This window comes from Somniosus microcephalus, chromosome 8, assembly GCF_052327205.1.
Source record: "Somniosus microcephalus isolate GS21.2 chromosome 8, FLI_Smic_1.0, whole genome shotgun sequence".
Taxonomy (NCBI): domain Eukaryota; kingdom Metazoa; phylum Chordata; class Chondrichthyes; order Squaliformes; family Somniosidae; genus Somniosus; species Somniosus microcephalus.
The window spans coordinates 16,610,360-16,632,863 of NC_140994.1; the positions used below are offsets into that span (position 1 = coordinate 16,610,360).

The following is a 22,504-nucleotide window of genomic DNA, read 5'->3' on the forward strand; positions in this document are numbered from 1 at the left end:
AAATCTAGTTCTGTATCTTGCATCTGTGTTTTCCCCTCTTAATATTCCAAATTTCCCTGGCAATTTATCATCATTGTAATTGTCTAGTTTCATTATAACTCATCACAGATGCAGCTTTACTTTCCATCTTTGGTTTACATGTTTGCTTGGCGACTGACACTCAACATTTCTGTAGCATTTTCCAAAAGATTTTTTTCCCCAATTGGGATTTATTCTCAGAGCCTTTTAGATCTCATTAAGAAAGAGGTGAACCCCACCCTCTGTAAAACTGACAAATATCGACATTATTTTGCCGGCATACCTTTGGGTGATCCTGATGGCACTTTGGGGGGGGGAGGTGGGGGGAGGGAGTGGCAGTGAAACACACCAGAAAACCTGCAGTGAAACAGCAGGTACAGGTGTTCTGAAAATATGCAATAAAAAAAAACGAAATGGACTGCTGCTCACTTAGAGTAACGCCCCTTCCAGCTCTGCTGTGCTCGTGGCTTTTGAGAAGACGACGTTCTGTACATTTCTGTTTCCTGTAACAAACACTCTGGTACACCATACAAACTGCTCAATATGCAAATCACAGAAGCCACAAAGGAAGGAACAATAAAATGCAATAAAAGTACTACTCCGATGGTGAGCTCTTTTTTTTTTTAAAACTTGGAAGCTGCAGAAACTGAAGAGTTGTCACAGGTTTCCCCAGCTCCTAGTCGGAACCCTCTACTCCAGAGACTAGAGCATATAATCTGGGCTAACACATCATGCAGTACAGAGAGAATGCTGCACTGTCGGAGGTGCCATCGTTCAGGTGAGATGTTAAACCTGAGGCCCCGTCAGGTTGACGTAAAAGATCCCGCGGCCACTATTTCGAAGATGAGCAGGGGAGACCTCCCGGTGTCCTGCCAACACTTGTCCCTCAACCAACATCACTAAAAACAGATTATCTGGTCATTTATCTCATTGCTGTTTGTGGGACCTTGCTGTGCATAAATTGGCTGCTGTGTTTGCCCACATTACAACAATGTACTTTCTGCACTGTGAAGTGCTTTAGGAAATCCCGAGGACGGGACGGGCTCTACATAAATGCAAGTTCCTTATCGGTTTCTTGATACAGCCCCTTAGATCAATGAGATGTAGCCTTGTTATCATAACAAACCTCTTGCATGGCACTTATTAAATGCCTTACGAATATAATATACACCCTGTTCCTTTTATCTATACAATCTAATTTCCTCAAAAAACTCGAATGCATTAGCCAGACACAACCTGCCCTACACAAATCCACGCTGAGCGTCCTCACTTAGCCCATGCCTTTCGTCCCGTAGTAGGGGCTCAAAGTTCAGGAGGGTAAATAATGAAAGATAATTCCCAATGGTCAACAAATTGGCATTTTAGGGGGGTGCCAGGTGGGGAGAGACGAAGGGAGAGAATTAACTGAGAATTATCACTACAAAAATGAAGAGGGGAGTTAAATTTTAAAAAAAATTCACACTGAACGTCATTGGGATACGGAATGCTGAACTGCAAGTCATCCTCGGTTCCGAGGGACTGCCTAAGAAGACGACTGAGGCAGCGCCTACAGCATCAATTAAAATAAAATTCGGACTGGCATCTGAAAAGAAATATAAAAGGGATACAGGAAGAAGAGATTAGAGCAGATCGTTCCAGTGAAAGCGTTGGCACCGGGGACCAACGTTCCCGTTAAGATGCGCGGCCGCGCAGTCCTCTGCAAGGTCCCGCCCAGGCCGCTCACCGGCTTTCACACTGTAGACGCGCAAAGATTTGAATGGGCCCCCACAGTGGGGTGGGGGGGGGGGGGCGCAGGCCAGCCGCGCAGGAGGCAGCGCGGTTTACAGCGGACGTTGCCGGGGGAACAGGCACGATGGCCTCTTTCTGTGCTGTGATTTCTATGTGTCTCACATAACTGCTTTAGCAATGCGAACTCTGACAAGTTGCACTGAGTAAGTCCCTATAGCGTATGGAGGAAACGGGTTTCATTTTTACAAATAGTTCAGTGTGGGTGACAAGACCTTGGGTGCAGCACAGAGAGAGTCCAAAGGCTGTTTTAATCAAGGTAACTAATGGCTAATTCTTGATTGTGAATTTATCGCCCCATAATATGTGTTTACAAGGGGTTAAACATCTAAAATCTTTTAAAACAGATTACCTGAGTTATAATTTTGGAGTGTGGGAAAAAAGAAATTGAGCTCTACAAAGGACAGCTCACAATTTGGGTTCCCACTCGAGGTCACTATTCGGTGACGCCTAATGGAAAATGTGAATGTGGATGTCAGGAGGGGGCGGGATTGAGTTTAATTGTCGTGACCCTCAGGAAAAAATAGCCTGCTGACACTCAATGTCCAGGTTCTCACAGAAGAGTGGCGATTTGAGAGACTTGGGTTAGGGCAGTCATTAAACTATAACCCAACAGTGGCGTAAGGCAAGGGCGTTCAATAAAAAACCCTGACATTTCTGTGATTTTTTTTTAATAAAAGGGACCACTCCTTCATTTGAAAGAACATGCCTTAGATCAGCTGACAGACCAAAGAACCAACGGATGTTCTTCCGGAGCTGGTCAGTTCCGAAATTCGACCAGTGAAAGCTGGTTAGTTGGGCCTGCACTTCTAACTGTTCACTGGGCTATTACGATGAATAATAGCAAAGTTACTGATAGACTAGCGCTTTAGATCTTTTGTCTGTTTCTTCTTTTTGTTTGCTTTATTTGAATGGTTAAAGAAAGACTTGCGGCTTTCATGAGCTCAGGACGACCCAAAGCTCTTCAAAGTCAATGAAGTACTTTTGAAGTGGAGTCACTGTTGTAATGTAGGAAAAGTGACAGCCAATTTGTGCACAGCAAACTCCCACACACAGCAGTATAATAAGGATTGAGGGACAAAATATTGGCCAGGACACTGGGGATAACTCCTCGGCTCTTCGAAATAGTGTCACGGGATCTTTTGCGTCCACCAGAGAGCAGACGGGGCCTCATTTTAACGTCCCATCTGAAAGACGGCACCCCGGACAGTGCAGCACTCCCTCAGCACTGCACTGGGAGTGTCAGCTTAGATTTTTGTGCTCAAGTCTCTGGAGTGGGACTTGAACCCACAACCTTCTGATTCAGAGGCGAGAGAGAGAGACTGCTGCCCACTGAGCCACGGCTGACACAATAGATTAATGGTTAGATTAATGAATTGTGGTTAAATTAATGGATGAAATAATATTTCTATTTGAACCATATTGGTGAAATTCCTATTTGGAAAAAGACTTTCTGAAGCAGTTGTATTTGGTCTGGTAAGCTCGTATCCAAACACAGCCCTCTCCAAAAAATGAAATCCTGCCATCACCATTGACTAGTCAACGCCTAGAGGAATAGCAGAGGAGAAAAGTGTAGGCAGAGTATATACTTTTGAATCCAATTGCTGGGATTATGATGCCTTTCACATCCCTGCTGCGCAGATAGTTCCGAATGCTGGGATGGAAGTTAGCAGCTGCGAGGGTCGGATGACGGGAAGGGACAGCTGAATTAACAGTACCAACAAACAAACACAGAAGCCTAAAACCATCAACACAATTAAATAATGGGCTAGAGTTTCGACGAGCCTACCCGGGCAAAAATCGGCTGCCTGTTACGGAAAGTGCCCGACAAATCAAGACCAGGCGGTTTCTATAATGGGCGGCCGATTCGCAGGGTCAGCTGTATGCCCGAGTGGCCAGTTGAAATTGTGACCCAGCGTCCCTCCATCAGCGACACAATTCATGTGTTACTGCAACAGGGTAATTGACGCTTTAAAGAGAGATCCTCTTATCAAGGAGCGATTATGTGGTCCGAGACAAGTACAGTACACAATGTCTCTATTGTTCAACTTGCGTCGTATAGATAAGGCGTAGCACATACCAACTTCAATGGATACCAGAAAACAAATCCTAAGTGTTATGAAATTGTTCTGCTTGTATCTGTCCCATCACTTTCTCAAAAATAGTTGAGTGGAGCTACTATTCCACGTTACTAAAGCCTTTGTGTTTTCTGTTTTCCCGGGGGGGGGGGGGCGCGCGGAGGCGAAATCACAGGATCTGAACCTAAACTCTCGTAAAATGCCCAGAATTCTATGTAGAGCAATAAAAATGGAATCTGACTCATTCGCTCACTAGAAACGCAATTGGTTTCTTTTATAAACAGAGGAAACAGCTGGAATCACAGAATGCTGACATCGGGAGGCGATTATTCTTGAATCTTGTGCAATAAAAAAAAATGGAATTTGACTTATGCGGTGACGTAATAAAGACTCACTACGCACTTGGTTGTACATAAAGCAAGGCTTTAATCGACTTGTAACAAAACATGGAGGTCTAGTTAGTAGTCACTAGCTTCCTGTTTCCAGATTGTCTCTGCCCAAGGTGGGCCCACGCCTAAGAATTTATACTCCTCGGGCGGCGCCCTCAGCTGGCCGTTCAGTAGTACTTCCCGAGATACTTCTTGTAGAAGTTGCGATTTATGACATGCAGTCATTGCAAACCAGTGGCCTGCACGTTAATCTTCCCTATATATAAAATAAGGCGGAGGAGCGTTGTTGCACAGTGCCACATACTGGTGGGAGTCAGGTCGAGCCCTTTAACTGCACTCAGCTGCTCATTGGCTGTGTCCTTGCAGCAGGATTCCCACCCCTCTCTTGATTGCGGAAGGTGTTGGGCCTATGAAGGAATATTAAAGGACAGGAGGAGGGGAGGAGGGGAACTCTATGTCAATAATATTAGATTCTCCCACTGCAGTGCTCACAGGTAGTCTGGGTTCTGAAACATGGTTATGACGTTTAGCTGCTAACTTGGACTGTCCCCTCTAAGGCCACGTTTCAAGTACTCACTGTGGAAACCCAGGTAATTAAAACTGCTTGGAAATCGGTGAGGTCCATTAGAGGTCACGAACCCAAAATGAAATAACAACAGAAAACGCTGGAAAAACTCAGCAGGCCAGTCAACATCCGTGGAGAGAGAAACAGAGTCAATGTTTCGGGTCGAAACCCTTCTTCAGAACTGAGAAAAAAAGGCAGGAAATGAAACAGATTGAAAGGCCAGGTTGGGGGCTGGGAAATGGGGGAGGGGATGAAAGAACAAAAGGGAAGGTCTGTGAGGTGAAGAGACATTAAGAGATATTCAAGGTGAGACGAGATGGTAATAGGACAGGTAAAGAGACAAAAGATGGCTCGAGATGAAGTGTGAAATGTGCTGGCAGAGTGGGAGACAGCTGCCATGTGGGAGAGAAGAAAAAGGGAAAAGGCGCAAACCAAAAGTGTGGATAAAAAATATATAAAAATATAATAGGGGCCGAGGTTATGATCTGAAATGGTTGACTTCAATATTGAGTCCGGAAGGCTGTAAAGTGCCTAATCGGAAGATGAGGTGCTGTTCCTCGACCCAAAATGAAATGCCTGGTTTTCTACCTCGTTTTTTTTTTTAAAAAGAGGATTATTTTGCATCTTCAACAAAGTGTGATAGGCATATGCTAAAACCCAAGACTATATATTTATCTCTGCGCGCAAAAAGGTTGCGAGGTGCATCCATTGCACTTCAGGTGTACGACATCGCACATAGAAATTTCAGTGTCTCACTTCCGTAAGTATTAAAAAAAAACACAGCATGGCATTCTGACCTCCAACTGACCTGTGGATCTGTCCAATAATTAGATCAAATTGCTAAAGGGGCCCCCGGAATACACGGCTACGCCTCAGCAGCAGCAGGAGAATACACACTGGCCCGGAATTTGCATTCAACGCCATTTCGCCTTCGAAACTGACCGCAACTTCAGCATTTAATGCTTGCGCAGCCGAACACGAAATCCTGAAGTTGGGGTCAGTTATCCACTGCTCCGACACGGGCTGCGCTCCCACCTCCACCCCCCCAACAGAGTCGACAATCAGCAAAATCTCTCAAATCAGGGAAGCAGACGAAAACGCCAGCTCTTCCGCAGTAATACCACTGTTAAATTCCCCACTAAAAGTTAGACCCAAAGGGATTAGGTGTAACTGGGGTTTTAACAGCGTATTGACTGCTAAACAAAGACTTTATCCCTGAAAAACTAATTTTAATTTTGTGCAGTGTTAAATATATCCATTTTAATAAAAATTAAAATTAAGAAACTTCGTAAAAAAATTTAATTAAAAAAAAGTTTTTTCATCTTTATTTCAGGTTTGCCTTTTCCCCCCGTGTGAGAGCCCCAATCTTTGTTTTGCTCGCTCTTAACATTTTTTAAAAGTTGGAATCAAAGCAGCTCACCCACTTCCTGGTTCGCGGCCTGCGAGAATTCTGCGTTTTGATTGGCTGCTTCGACAGCTGGCTGGCGCTACCAGCAGCTCTTCGCTGGTAATTCCCATCGATTCCAAGTACGCGTTGGAAAAACCCGAAATTCTCGATACCGAGATGGCGAGATCTCTGGTCCGAAGCTTACTTCAAGGCGAGCGGCGACGCCTTTGCTTCGCCGCTGACCACAAATCCCGGGCCATTGTGCCGCATGGTACAATCTTTACACCATCCTCAGATTTATCTTGGTCGTCTCCGCAGGAGATCAGCTGGCTGCCTCAGTAATTATTACTTGCAGCCTGATTGCAGGCTTGATGCGTGGGCTCTGTGCCGAGGCAGCAGATCTCAGCTGAGTCGAGAGCGGCGGCACCGCCCCGAGCAGTGATGGAAATCTTCTTCTTCTTCTCAGTTAGTCCCTCGGAACCGAGGATGACTTGCTTCCACATTAAAAATGAGTTCTCAGGTGACTGATGAGTCCAACGCGGGACCCACAGTCTCTGTCACAGGGGGGGCAGACGGTGGTTGAAGGGGCGGGTGGGTGGGGTGCTTGGGTTGACGTGCGCTCCTTGCGCTGCCTGCGCTTGGCTTCCGCTTGCTCCCGGCGACGAGATTCGAGGTGTTCGGCGCCTTCCCAGATGCATCTCCTCCACTTTGTGCGGTCTTGGGCCAGGGATTCCCAGGTGTCAGTGGGGATGTTACATTTTTTCAAGGAGGCTTTGAGGGTGTCCTTGAAGTGTTTCCTCTGCCCACCTGGGGCTCTCTTGCCTTGCCGGAGCTCCGAGTAGAGCGCTTGTTTTGGGAGTCTCGTATTGGGCATGCGGGCAATGTGACCCATCCATCGGAGCTGATTGAGCGTGGTCAAAGCTTCAATGCTGGGGATGTTGGCCTGAGCAAGAACACTGACGTTGGTGCGCCTATCCTGCCAATGGATTTGCAGGATCTTGCGGAGGCAGCGTTGGTGGTACCTCTCCAGTGCTTTGAGGTGCCTGCTGTGGTAAACCACTGTTATAGTTATCACTGTATATTGTTCTCACTGTTCTCACTGTCACATCACTACACGAGGTCGCCTCTTGTCGCACTGTTATACCTGGGCTGACCACCTCCGACTCCGCCCATTACCTGCCCAGGTATAAAGGTAGCTGACTGGCTAGTATTCCTCCCTGTTGGATCGGATCACCCACGAGGGTGGGCTCTGTTATTTAGCCAATAAAACCTTCAGTTACGTTCTTAACTCGTCGCCTTTTATTGGACTAATTGATAGGCATATCAATTTTATTGGCTAAATTTTAAAGATGTCTGATAATGAACAGCAACAGCAAGGAGCTCACCCAGCAGCACAGCAACAGCAGCCTCCAGACAACGGGCCACACCAGCCGGCTTGGCTGCAAGCCTTGAAACCACCATACCTGGATCTAAACCCACAGGCACCAAACGCAGCCCTCAACTTCAAACACTGGCTGGACTGCTTCGAATCCTACCTGGAAGAATCCGGCGCCCCGCAGAGATCCAAACTAAGACTTCTGAACGCCCAAGCGAGCCCGAGAGTATACGCACTCATACAGGACACGACTACGTACGAGGCCGCTATCAACCTACTGAAACAGCAGTACCGCAGCCCGGTAAATTACATGTACACCAGGCACCTCCTAAGATCCCGCCCGCAACAGCCAGGAGAGTCTGTAGCTGAATTTTTACGGGCGCTAAGAGCACTCGGCAGGAACTGTGACTTTAAAGCGGTGACGGCTGTTGAAAATACGGAAGATAATATCCGCGATGCCTTTGTGAAAGGCCTACGGTCCGACTACTCACGGCAAAGACTGCTTGAAGCTAAAGACCTCGACCTGGACAAAGCTGAAGCCCTCGCTCTCTCCCTGGAGGTGGCCCATCAGGACCAGGAGGCGTTTTCCAGGTACTGCTCGCGACCCTGGGACTCGGGCCCGACCCCTACCGCAATACCCTTCGCAGCGCCGCCCCCGGGACCTACCTCAGCGTCGGCGTCCCGGACCCGACCGGGCCCGCCACCCCCGGTACCGGCTCCGACATCGGGCACCCGCGATCGGGCCGCCGGCTGCTTCTTTTGCGGCCAGGAGAAGCACCCGAGGTCGCGCTGCCCAGCCAGGAACTCTACCTGCACAACCTGCAGGAAGAAAGGCCACTTCTCTAAGGCCTGCAGGAGCGGATCTTCAGAGGCCAGCAGTGCCTCATGCGAACTGTGGGGGCGGCCATCTTCTTTCACGGCAACTGAGGCCAGTATCCCCACACGTGAGTCATGGGGGCGGCCATCTTTGATCAAGGCAACCGACCCCAATAGTGCCTCATGTGAGTTATGGGGGCAGCCATCTTCTCCGCCATTTTGTCCTACCTCGTGGGAGACGCCATTTTACACACCACGCCCGACTGCCACCGGGCCCCCGGACCCGACGACCGCCTCGCCCGCAGACGACAACGACTCGCTTACCTACACGCTAGCCTCCGTCACTCTGGATCAAGCCCGCCCACACCACCTGTCCAAGTCGATGATGGACATCAAAGTAAACGGCCACGCCACGACCTGCCTGTTCGACAGCGGAAGCACGGAGAGCTTCATCCACCCAGACACGGTGAGCCACTACTCCCTCCCTGTCCTGCCAACGCGCAACCGAATCTCGATGGCATCGAGGTCCCACGCCACGGACATTAGCGGCTACTGTGCTGTGACCTTGTCGGTTAAGGGTACAGAGTATAAAAACTTTAAACTCCTCGTCCTCCCCCAGCTCTGCGCTGCCGTCCTACTAGGGCTGGACTTCCAATCCCACCTCCAAAGTGTAACCCTAGCATACGGTGGACCCCTCCCCCCACTCACAGTCGACAACCAGCGAAGGTTAAACCGCCCACCGCGTAACACCTGCAGCCTATCCACCCTCAAGGTGCCGCCACCTTCCCTGTTCGCTAACCTCACCCCCGACTGCAAACCCGTCGCTACCAAGAGCAGGCGGTACAGCGCTGGGGACAGAGCTTTCATTAGCTCTGAGGTGCAGCGTCTCCTGAAGGAGGGCATCATCGAGGGGAGCAACAGCCCCTGGCGTGCCCAGGTCGTGGTCGTTAAGACCGGCGATAAAAATCGCCTGGTCATCGACTACAGCCAGACCATAAACAGATACACCCAGCTGGACGCATACCCCCTTCCCCGCATATCTGACATGGTCAATCAGATTGCACAATACCGCGTATTCTCGACCATCGACCTTAAGTCGGCCTACCACCAACTCCCTATCCACCCCGAGGACCGCCAGTACACCGCCTTCGAGGCGAATGGGCGCCTATACCACTTCCTTAGGGTCCCCTTCGGTGTCACCAACGGGGTCTCGGTCTTCCAAAGGGAGATGGACCGGATGGTTGACCAGAACGGACTGCAGGCCACATTCCCCTACCTAGATAACGTCACCATCTGCGGCCGCGACCGGCAGGACCACGACGTGAATCTGGAGAAATTCCTCCGTACGGCCCAACGGCTGAACCTCACCTACAATAAGGAGAAATGCGTGTTTAACACAGCGCGCCTTGCCATCCTTGGCTGTGTAGTAGAGAACGGAGTCATCGGCCCCGACCCCGAAAGAATGCGCCCCCTCATGGAGCTACCCCTCCCCCACTGTCCAAAAGCACTTAGGAGAACCCTGGGGCTTTTCGCCTACTATGCCCAATGGGTACCCAATTATGCGGACAAAGCCAGACCCCTCCTGAAAACCACATCCTTCCCCCTCACGGAAGAGGCGTGCGCGGCCTTCTCCCTCATTAAGGGAGACATAGCCAAGGCCACAATGCACGCAGTGGATGAGTCAATCCCCTTCCAAGTGGAGAGCGATGCATCCGACTTCGCCCTAGCCGCTACCCTTAACCAGGAGGGTAGGCCGGTAGCCTTCTTCTCAAGGACCCTACAGGGCCCCGAGACCCGACACTCGTCGGTCGAGAAGGAAGCCCAGGCAATTGTGGAGGCAGTACGGCGCTGGAGGCACTACTTGGCAGGCAAACGATTTACCCTCCTCACCGACCAACGCTCGGTTGCCTTCATGTTTAATAACAAGCTGAGGGGCAAGATCAAGAACGACAAAATCTTGAGGTGGAGAATCGAGCTTTCCACCTATGATTATGAGATCTTGTACCGGCCCGGTAAACTGAACGACCCCCCTGATGCTCTTTCACGCATTACATGCGCCAGCGCGCAAAGTGATAGACTTCAGACCCTCCACAATGACCTCTGCCACCCCGGAGTCACCAGACTCTACCATTTCATTAGGGCCCGCAACCTGCCATACTCCATCGAGGAGGTCAGGACCATGACCAGGAACTGCCAGATCTGTGCTGAGTGCAAACCGCACTTCTATAAGCCGGACAGAGCAAGCCTGATCAAGGCCACCCGCCCCTTCGAGCGTCTGAGCATCGACTTCAAGGGGCCCCTACCGTCATCCGACCGTAATGTGTACTTCCTCAACATCGTTGATGAGTACTCCCGTTTCCCCTTTGCCTTCCCCTGCCCAGACATGACCAGTAACACGGTCATTAAATGCCTGAACAAACTCTTCGCCTTGTTCGGGTTCCCGAACTATATACATAGTGACCGGGGCGCCTCCTTCATGAGCGAGGAACTCCGTCAGTTCCTATTGGAGAGGGGTATTGCAGCAAGCAGGACCACCAGCTACAACCCCCGAGGGAACGGCCAGGTGGAAAGAGAGAACGCGACGGTATGGAAGGCCACCCTCTTAGCCTTAAAGTCTAAGGGCCTCCCAACCTCCCGCTGGCAAGAGGTCCTCCCGATTGCGCTGCACTCCATCCGGTCACTACTTTGCACTGCCATTAACACCACCCCCCATGCCCGAATGTTTGTCTTCCCCAGGAAGTCGACTACGGGAACCACCCTACCAACCTGGCTGACCTCTCCGGGACCCGTCTTGCTGCGAAAGCACGTGAGGGCCCATAAAACGGACCCCCTGGTCGAGAAGGTGAACCTCCTGCACGCCAACCCCCAGTACGCCTATGTGGCTTACCCAGACGGACGGGAGGACACTGTCTCCTTACGAGACCTCGCACCCTCACCCCCCCCTCCCAACCCCCCGAGTCCAGCCGAGGTAGACGGCATGCCGGAACCCCACGAGCCTTTGCCGACTACGCAGACACCAGCTTTAACACCGGATAACGTAACACCGCCGCTGCGACGATCGGAGAGGCTAACGAAGCCTCCGGACAGACTGACATACCAGAGCTGGTAATACACTTCACCCCGCCGGACTCTAATCTAAACAAGGGGTGAATGTGGTAAACCACTGTTATAGTTATCACTGTATATTGTTCTCACTGTTCTCACTGTCACATCACTACACGAGGTCGCCTCTTGTCGCACTGTTATACCTGGGCTGACCACCTCCGACTCCGCCCATTACCTGCCCAGGTATAAAGGTAGCTGACTGGCTAGTATTCCTCCCTGTTGGATCGGATCACCCACGAGGGTGGGCTCTGTTATTTAGCCAATAAAAACCTTCAGTTACGTTCTTAACTCGTCGCCTTTTATTGGACTAATTGATAGGCATATCACCTGCTGTACATGGTCCATGTCTCTGAGGCATACAGCAGGGCGGGTATCACTGCTGCCCTGTAGACCATGAGCTTAGTGCCGGGTTTGAGGTCCTGGTCTTCAAACACTCTCTTCCTCAGGCGACCGAAGGCTGCACTGGCACACTGAAGGCGGTGTTGGACTTCGTCGCCGACATCTGCCCTTGTTGACAGTAGGCTCCCAAGGTATGGAAAGTGGTCCACGTTGTCCAAGGCCTTGTCGTGGATTTTGATAATCGGAGGATGGAAATAGATAGTAGAAGAAGAAGGAGTAAAAAGAAATATCTGCCTTCCTACTCCTGGTCACTAGCCAGTGAGCCCTGGTGTGGACAGAATCAGGCTCAGCTGTATTCCTCAGTCTGAAGTAGCCCGCTGCCACTCACTGTGGCGGTTCACACGTGAAGGATGCCCACTGCAGGGCTGCCAGTGCCCGTGGAACTGCACGCCGACAATTCAAGAGAGGAGTTGGGAAAGGTTAGGTAGGGTGGAATAACATGGAAATAGTTTCATTTATCCAATTTGTTTTATTTGAGTGGAGACAGGGGATGGAAAGCGGAAGGAAGAGGAGTGGCAAAACAAAACAAGCACACTTTGTCATCGTAAATAGGAGCCAAATCTTAAATATACCTTCTTGGGCAGACATTGCTTGGTTGGGACAAGTTTTATTTTGTTCACATTATAGCCCTAGATTTCAATCTGCACGCTCCCCACGTCACTGCTAATCCTGAAGGCATTTACATCAGTGTGTAAAAGTTTCAACCACTCTAACTCGCTTGTCATGTCATGTGAAGTCCTTGGATTGTCCAGTTAAACTTCAACAGCATGGACACCCTGCACCTGATGTACCTCATATTGTCGAGGCATCTACTGTATATGTTAGCAGACCCGAGGGATGAACCTTCAAGTTACAGATCTGCGAGACTTGCCTTGATGTGTCTGGGACTTTAACGGAATGAAATAAGGGATCATCTGGAAGGACCAGGTCTGATTAGAAAGGGCAGATCACACCCGAACAATTTACTGGATTCTTTGAGGAGGTTACAGATCTAGTATTCAAGGGTGAGGCCGCGGACGGTATCTATCTGAAGGATCAGCTGTACGTCCGGACTGATTCTCAAGCCCTTGGGATAGATGGCAAGTATGGATTGCCGTTAGATAGCAGACGGTGGATGTGCATGGCGAGGTGTCAGAGTGGAAGGTGGTTCCCGTGGAGTCCCACGGGGGTGAGTGTTGGAGTGGCTGTTGTTTATAATTTTTATGAATGACTTTGAAATGAATGGAATACCGTGCAATGTGTTTAATTTTGCAAATGACATTAATTTGGGGGGTAGTAGCCCGTCAACGTTCAATAGTCCAAAGAGGCCTCAACGGGCTAGGTCAATACATGTGGTATCAGCACAGCCTGGTATAAAATCACGATTAGTTGGAAGCGAGAATGTGGAACATACTTTATGGTAACTTGCTTGAGCTAACAGAGTAGGGAAGCTGCTGGGGTTTTGGTGGATAGATTGATAAATCGCTGGTTCAATAGTCACTCGCGGTCAAGAAAACTAATCAAATGTCTGAATATGGAGCCGTGGGTGTGAGCTATAATCAATGAGGTCAAGGCCTCTATCTGGCTTGGCAGAGAACATCTGGAGTACTGTGTTAAATTATAGGCTTTGCATTACAGAAGGCAACAGGTTATTGGAAGGAGTTCAGGGGTCGGGGCTACATGGATGGTTCTTAAAATAGAAGGGTGGGTTATTAGGAAAGAGTGTCCGCCCTGGGACTTTACTCTCAGTACAATGAGGATGGGGCAGAGAGACTTTTTAAAAATTAGTTCCTGGGATGTGGGCGCCCCTGGCATTGCCCCATCCCCAGTTGCCCTTGAGAAGATGGTGGTGAGCCACCTTCTTGAACCGCTGCAGTCCGTGTGGTGAAGGTGCACCCACAATGCGGTTAGGGAGTTCCAGGATTTTGACCCAGTGACGATGAAGGAATGGACGCTATACTTCCAAGTCAGGGTTGTGTGTGACTTGGAGGGGAACTTGGAGGAGGTGGTGGTGTTCCCATGCCAGATATAACAACTGAATTGAAATATTGTAATATTCGCATCAACCTACGCATGGCTATTTAATGCATTGGCTGAAGGTGAGTCATCATCCTATGGGGTGCCAACTGCTCTGCAGCAGCTCGTCCAAGTGACCATTTGTAATGCACAAATCTCAATGGTGCCCATCACTGAGCTATTTGACTGTGGAGAGCACTGCTTCTGAATCCAATCCCCATCTCCACCCAATATACAGTCATACTTCCTTTCTACCAGAGCTCATTTGGTAGCACTCAGGAGCAGGAATCTTTGCCGATTTCCCCCCCCCCCCGCCTCCCCCGCCTAGGGGCGCTACGGCTAATTGTACTGCGCCTACGGCTGAGATCATCTAACCCGGCACCGACTGCAGACTGAAGCTAGGATTTTCCTGGGCTGTGTGTCCAGTACCACACGGGGGGCAGTGGAGCTACTCACTAAAGCAGCAGCAAGCTGGCACTGTTCAAAAAAGCAGGGAGTTCAGTGTCGTGCCTACCTTTCTCCTCTGAGCCAGTGCCACCAAAAAAAAAAATTAACTGCTCCTTCAAATCATTGTCGTTTGTGCAACCAGACTGCATGCAAATTGGCTGCCGTGCTTGCCTACATAACAGGGACTGCAGTTAAACGTGATGCGCTCTGTGTCATGTGTTTTGCGATGCTTGCGGCACATCACGAAGCATGATACAGAATCTTACAGCACAGGAGGAGGCCATTCGGCCCCTCGAGCCTGTGCCGGCTCTCTGAAAGAGCGGTCCAATTAGTCCCACTCCCCCTGCCCTTCCCCACACACTTTTGAATATTCATCCCCTTGCCTTTTAAAAACTATTATAGATTCTACCTCCATCAGAGCATTCATAGAAACATAGAAGATAGGAGCAGGAGTAGGCCATTCGGCCCCTCGAGCCTGCTCCGCCATTCATTGCGATCATGGCTGATCATCCAAATTCAGTACCCTGTCCCTGCTTTCTCCCCATACCCCTTGATCCCTTTAGCCTTAAGAAATATATCCAACTCCTTCTTGAATATATTTAATGAATTGGCCTCAACTGCCTTCTGTGGTAGAGAATTCCACAGGTTCACCACTCTCTGGGTGAAGAAATTCCTCCTCATCTCTGTCCTAAATGGCTTACCACTTATCCTTAGACTGTGACCCCTGGTTCTGGACTCCCCCGCCATCGGGAACATCCTTTCTGCATCTAGTCTGTCTAGTCCTGTTAGAATTTTATAAGTTTCAATGAGATCCCCTCTCATTCTTCTAAACTCCAGCGATATAAGCCTAATCGACCCAATCTCTCCTCATACGTCATTCCTGCCATCCCAGGTATCAGCCTGGTGAATCTTCACTGCACTCCCTCCATGGCAAGAACATCCTTCCTCAGATAAGGCGACCGAAACTGCACACAATACTCAAGATGTGGTCTCACCAAGGCCCTGTACAACTGCAGCAAGTCCATGTCCTAAAAATCCTCTTCATACAAAAATTTCCCTGATCATCACCTTCCATTTTTCCGATGGTCTAAATTTACGTTACCGACTAACCAACCGGTGGAAATAATTTTTCCCTCGTTACCTTATCCACATTCCCACCCCACATAATTTTTGAACACCTCAATCAGATCTCCTCTTGCTCTAGTGAAAAGCTCCCCAATTTTTCGAATCTTTCCTCATCACTAAAGCCTCTCATATCAGTATTATCTCAGTAAACCTCTTCTTGTACCCTCTCCGTGGTTTGGGCAGCCTTCCCAAAATAAGCTGTCTGAAATCAGACACAAGGGCCTGGGATTTTCCACTTCCGCGCTCCTCCACTGAAGTATTCGGCCAGTTGGATAAAAAAAAATATTCAGGCTGGGCCTGCAGAAGCAGAAAATCCCAACCAATATTCTAACTGCAGACTAAACAACTACTTGTATAGATTTAGCACTATCCCTTTGCTTTTGTACTCTGCCTATTTATAAAGTCTCGGATCCCATAACATTTTTTTTAAAAAGCAACTTTTATCAGTTTGTCCTCTCAATTTAAAAAGTTTCTGCATCTAAATCCAAGTCTGTCTGCTCCTTTACATCTTTAAGTTTTATCATTTCATGTACATTTCTTCTCCTTATTTTCCCTGTTAAAATGAATCATTTCACATTTCTCCACATTAAGTTTCAACCAACATCAGTAGCCCAGAATTTGCGGTGGGTAATATCCGCAAATGAACGGCGCTCGCTGTTATTACCCCTTTGAAACTGATCGCAACTTCATAATGTAGCGCTTGCGTATCCCAACGGGGAAATTCTGAAGTTGCGGTCAGTCAGTCATTCACTGCTCCGACCACAGGCTGGCCCCCCGCCAATCAGTCAAATCATGGAGACTGACGAAAACTTGGGCTTCTCCACAGTAATTACGCTGTTAAATACCCCATTAAATGTTAGACCCAAAGGGATTAGGTGTAACTGGGGGTTTTAAACAAAAAAAATATGTTTTTAACGTTTGTTCATCTTTATTTCAGGTTTGCCTTTTCCCCCAATCTTTGTTTTGCTCTCGCTAACATTTTTAAAAAGTTAGAATCAAAGGAGCTCACCCACTTCCTGGTTCGCTGCTGGAGAAAATTCTGCATTTTGATTGGCTGCTTAGACAACTTATTGATGTCACAGCAGCTCTTCGCTGGGAATCCCCATTAACTTACGCTGATTTCAAGTATGCGTCGGAAAACCCCAAATTCTCGCGAGCTCTTTGTGGGCAGCATACTTCGGGGCAAGTGCCTTTGCTTCGCCGCTGACCACACATTACAGGCCTATCTGGCCACTAACATCTATCTGTCCAGTCTACTAATCGGTCCGTCTACTAATCGGTCTAGGTCCAACTGATGTCACTTACAGTCCTCTACGCAGTTAACCACATTCCCTATTATACTGTTCTCTGCAAATTTTGATATTGCACTCTTATATCCGAGTCCTGGCCACAGATGTAGTGCAAAGAGCAAAAGCCCTAATACTGGCCCTCGGGGGACACCATTGTTTACATCCCTCCAGTACGAAAATGATCCCTTAACCATTACACGCTGGGCGTTTATCTCAACGCTGTTTGTGGGAACTTGCTGTGTGCAAAGTGACTACACTTTAAATAGTACTTCAATGGCTGTGAAGCATTTTGGGACATCCTGAGGTCATGAAAGGTGCTACAAAAATGCAAGTACTTCCTTTCTCATGTCCTTTACCCAACTTCCTATCCATGCTGCCTGGTTTTCTTGAATACCGTGTGCCTTACTTATAATCAACAACACCATATCAAACACCTTTTGAAAATCAATTTACACAGCATCGATTGTACGCTATTAATCCATTCCATCATCTTCTTCAAAGAACTATATTAAATTTGTCAGCCATGAGTCAAAAGCAAGAAAGTTATGATGAACCTTTATAAAACACTGGTTCAGCCTCAACTGGAGTATTGTGTCCAATTCTGGGCACCGCACTTTAGGAAGGATGTGAAGGCCTGAGGGTGCAGAAAAGGTTTACGAGAATGATTCCAGGGATGAGGGACTTCAGTTACGTGGATAGGCTGGAGAAGCTGGGGTTGTTCTCCATTAGAGCAGAGAAGGTTGAGAGGAGATTTGATGGAGGTGTTCAAAATCATGAGGGGTCTGGACAGCATAGATAGAGAGAAACTGCTCCCATTGGCGGAAGGGGCAAGAACCAGAGGACACAGATTTAAGGTGATTGGCAAAAGAACCAAAGGCGACAGGAGGAAAATCTTTTTTATGCAGCGAGTGGTTGGGATCTGGAATGCACTGCCTGAAAGGGTGGTGGAGGCAGATTCAATCGTGGCTTTCAAAAGGGAATTGGATAAATGCCTGAAAGAAAAAAAATTACAGGGCTACAGGGAAAGGGCGAGGGAGTGGGACTAGCTGAAGTGCTCTTGCAGAGAGCCGGCACAGGCTCGACGGGCCGAATGGCTTCCTACTGTGCTGCAACCATTCTATGATTCTATGACTTGCCTTGACACATTTGCTACTGGCTAACTCATTGTTCCATATTCTCTTTGTACCATTTCAATCTCATCATTACACTTCTGTGAGCATTTTCTTTCATAGCTCGAAGGCCATTTTATGATAAACACATCATTGCAGAATAACCATGCTTATTTTTCCTTGTAAATGTAACCTTTGCCTCATTAACCCACTGCTGGTTTATTATTATGGCTCCTATAAGGAAAGCGAAAGTGGCCCTATCTTCTTCTCTTCTTAGGCAGTCCCTCGGAACCGAGGATGATTTGCTTCCACATTAAAAATGAGTTCGCAGGTGACTGATGAGTCCAATGAGGGACCTACAGTCTCTGTCACGGGGGGGGAGGGGGCAGACGGTGGTTGAAGGGGCGGGTGGGTGGGGTGCTAGGGTTGACGTGCGCTCCTTGCGCTGCCTGCGCTTGGCTTCCACTTGCTCCCGGCGAAGAGACTCGAGGTGTTCGGCGCCTTCCTCCTTTGTGCTTCTCCTCCACTTTGTGCGGTCTTGGGCCAGGGATTCCCAGGTGTCAGTGGGGATGTTGCACTTTTTCAAGGAGACTTTGAAATATCCATTTACTATCGTCTTACTAAGCCCCTGTGCATCTATTACAACAGGGCCCACTATGGTCAAGAACAAATGCCATAATTGTTATGTTTATAAACAGCAAAACACATTACAGGAGTATGTTTTTGTCAAGCATGTCCTTGTGTTTTATGCCATCACCTGGAACTCCCCAATGCATTACCACCCAGTAATTATTCCCTGATGTATAGGAGCCCAGGAATTGCTAGATGAAAAGTGACCATGGTCCATCTAGTTCGCCTTCCGTCACCCTGGTAGTCGCATGGTACAACGATAATGGAGCTGTTGACTAATTGCAGCGATCAATCTCCATCAATGAGTCTACAACAGACCCAGACATGAGGGGAGGAAAAACTCCCAGTGGTGGAGAGCTTTGGGAACCACAGGTCCAAAGTTTCCTGCTCCTCCCAAGCATTGCTACATTCAGCACACGTCATGTCTCAAATGACTCATATACAGCATCATAAAATGTTACTTTCTGAAAGAAATCTTCAATCATGTTATTTCCCAGTCATCAACTGTTGCATGGCTCAAACTTTCAACAACTTTCTTAATCACAGAAATTACAGTAGAGCAGGCTGCCATTTGGCCCATCACACGTGCTAGCCCTTCAACTCCAGCCGTCCACTCCCATCTCATTTCCCTGCTCTTTCCCAGTATCATTTTAGAGAATCATAATCACTAATTATTTTTGTGTGGATGAGCAGTAAGCACCACAAACCTCAATAACTGTGCTCAGCCTTAACTCCCCACAACAAAACAAAGAAAAACTCCATATTGAGTTTCAGGTGTGAAATAGACGTTACAAAAGATACACAAAGGATTTCAGGGCTGTAACCTGTAGCTCACGTAGCTCAAAAGATAACTCTGAATGCCTGAGCTTTGCACTCATCTGAATCCGCCCGATAAGGTTATGACATTATCGTCAGGTAGCCATTATTCTCTGTCGTATTCTGGAATTTCTAGTCATCAACAGCTTTACATCATAATCGTTAATCCTCAGGCAGAGAAACTAGCATCACTGCACGAAGCATCTTTGGCTAACATGTGCCATATCATCCATCAGGAAAGGGGAGCAAAGCAAACATTAAAATCTCCCCCTGCCCCCAAATCACCTCTGCAGACTGGACGTGTCTGAGACACACTCAGCTCAGGGTACGCTGTAATGTGATTATTTTATAAATTCATCCAACTATAATTCTCAATGTACAAACTGATGCTGTGCTATCCATTGTTACTATTGTCCATTTAATATTTTTTGGAGAAAAAAGACTTGCATTATCAAATCATACAGCACAGATGCAGGCCATTCGGCCCAACGTATCTGTGCCAGCTCTTTGAAGAGCTATCGAGTTAGTCCCACTCTCCGTCTCTTTATTTATATAGCACCTGCCCACATCGCTCCAAAACATTTCAAAATACTTCACATACAATGAGTGAATTCTTTGAAGTGCAATAACTTGTAGAGGAAAATGCAGCAGCCGTTTTGCACACAGCAAGATCCCACAAAGAACAAGCGAGATGAACGACCGGTAACTGTTTCTGATGTTAACATGAAGGAAAGAAGTTGGCTAGGAGAGAAGTGTCAGCTGTGGCTCAGTGGGTAGCACTCTCTCTCGCCTCCGAGCCAGAAGGTTGTGGGTTGAAGTCCCACTCCAGACACTTGAGCACAAAAATCTAGGCTGACACTCCAGTGCAGTGCTGAGGGAGTGCTGCACTGTCGGAGGTGCCGTCTTTCAGATGCGACGTTAAACCGAGGCCCTGTCTGCTTGCTCAGGCGGATGGAAAAGATCCCGCGGCACTATTTCGAAGAAGAGCAGGGGAGTTATCCCCGGTGTCCTGGCCAATATTTATCCCTCAACCAACACACCAAAAACAGATGATCTGGGCATTATCACACTGCTGTTTGTGGGAGCTTGCTGTGCGCAAATTGGCTGCCGCGTTTCCTACATTACAACAGTGGCTACACTTCATTGGCTGTAAAGTGCTTTGGGACATCCTGAGGACGTGAAAGGCGCTATAGAAATGCAAGTCTTTCTTTTAGGTGAACTACAGGTGAACCCTGCCCATCTTCCCAAGTGCACCTGAACCACCAGAAAGGGGGCCTCAATTTAACATCTTATCCAAAGGTCAGCCCTCCTGACAGTGCACCACTTGGTCGGTGTCACCCTGGGGAGTGTGGCAGCCGAGATCCAACCCTTTCGAGTGAGGGGGGGGGGGGGGGTGAGAACCTCCTGAATTAGGCATGTTATCAACTGACCCAAACAGCCATCACCAAGAACAAAACCGAAACACAGACTTCAAACACTGATCACATTAAAAAGGAAAATAAAAGCTCGGTGAAAGCATTGACACATTATGGTTGAAATTATTGGTGTCACAGTAAAATATGTTAACCACCCACACCAAAAGTACTAAAGGAAACTCTAACATAAAATTAAAAAATATATATTTCGATGCAACACTTCAAAAAAAAAACTCAGCATTAACGCCTGTCAGGAATGAAAATGTAACAAATGCTGATGTAACCAAGGCCTGGGGTGGCTACAATGTAGCGAATGAGTATCGAGCTGCTGAAAGGTTTTTTTTCTCTGTGTGTGTGTTTTAAATGGAAAACATATTTAAAAGGCCAGCGCTTTGTTTCCGCTTACCTGGGCTTCCACCCCGGCCAGCTTGACAGGGAAGATCTGAGGCAGCAAGATGACCATTTTCAGCATGATCATGTCCATGTCCTTCCTGAGCGCTGTGGCCGCTGCCGCCAGCTCCATGCCCTGTGCCCTTGTGCCTCCCCGGCTTCGGGGAGAGTTCCAACACTCGCCACCCGACCCGCGGCCGCCCCGAGTCCCGTCCCGTCCCGCCCCCACCCTAGCCCCAGCCCCTCATTGGCCCGCCGCCCCACTCCGCGTCTCCATTTAAAACTTTCCCCACTCGCCATTGGGCGGCCCGCCCTGTCGCTCAAGCCTGGGTTCCGTCACACTACCAGCAGGGTTCGCACAGGGTGGGGGGAAACCAGCTTTGTTTTTGTATGAAAACCATCGCTTGACGAATGCAGCACGGCCTCTGCTCTTTTTTTTTGTTTGTTTGTTGCTAATACCTGCGAGTGTCGGTATGAAACCTGTGCATTCTGATTTTGCAAACATGCAGGTTCATTTGAAAAAAAAAGAAATTCTAATCATGCTTTCTCCCCCCACACCCCTCCATGCATCTTGAAGCTTATATTCTTAATGCACGTTGTAGTTAGGTCCCATTCGAAACGTTAGCCTAGCCTAGCTTTCAGATGCTGTTATTTCTAGTTTTATTGCAATGTTATCCTTGCAATCATTCAGGGTGAAAATCTGCCAGCATCTGAAAAGCCAGACTTGCATTTATATAGTGTCTTTCACGACCACCGGACGTCTCAAAGTGCTTTGCAGCCAATGAAGTACTTTTTGAAGTGCGATGTGGGAAACGCGGCAGCCAATTTGCACACAGCAAGCTCCCACAAACAGCAATGGGATAATGGCCAGATAATCTGTTTTTGTTTTTATGTTATGTTGTTTTGTTACGGTGGCATAGTGGTTAGCACCGTTACCGCACAGCGCCAGGGACCCGGGTTCGAATCCGGCCTCGGGTGACTGTGTGGAGTTTGCACATTCTCCCCGTGTTTGCGTGGGTTTCCTCCGGGTGCTCCGGTTTCCTCCCACAGTCCAAAGATGTGCGGGTTAGGATGATTGGCTATGATAAATTGACCCTTAGTGTTAGGGGGATTAAATACGTGGGGTTACGGGGATCGGGTGGGATATGTGTTGGTGCAGGCTCGATGGGCCGAAATGGCCTCTATCTGCACTGTGGGGTTTCTGTGATTTCTGTGATTGAGGGATAAATAATTGGCCAGGACACCAGGGGATAACTCTACTTTTCTTAGAAATAGTGCCATGGGATCGTTCCCGTCCACCTGAAAGAGCAGACAGTTTAACGTTTCATCCGAAAGACGGCACCTCCGACAGTGCAGCACTCCCTCAGCACT

At 48.4% G+C, this 22,504-nt stretch overlaps 1 protein-coding gene across 2 annotated transcripts in view; it reads right to left on the reverse strand.

Moving 5' to 3' along the window:
• Positions 1-21,339, reverse strand: part of wbp1la (WW domain binding protein 1-like a) — a 122,316-nt gene extending 100,977 nt beyond the window's left edge. Inside the window, exon 1 of one of the 2 annotated variants that reach the window (XM_085994290.1) lies at positions 21,150-21,339. In XM_085994290.1, the coding sequence (XP_085850416.1) occupies positions 21,150-21,266 (117 nt within the window). In that variant the 5' untranslated portion in view covers positions 21,267-21,339. The remainder of the gene's footprint in view (positions 1-21,149) is intronic. The other variant, XM_085994292.1, reaches the window with a different exon arrangement.
• Between the last annotated feature and the right edge of the window lie 1,165 nt (positions 21,340-22,504).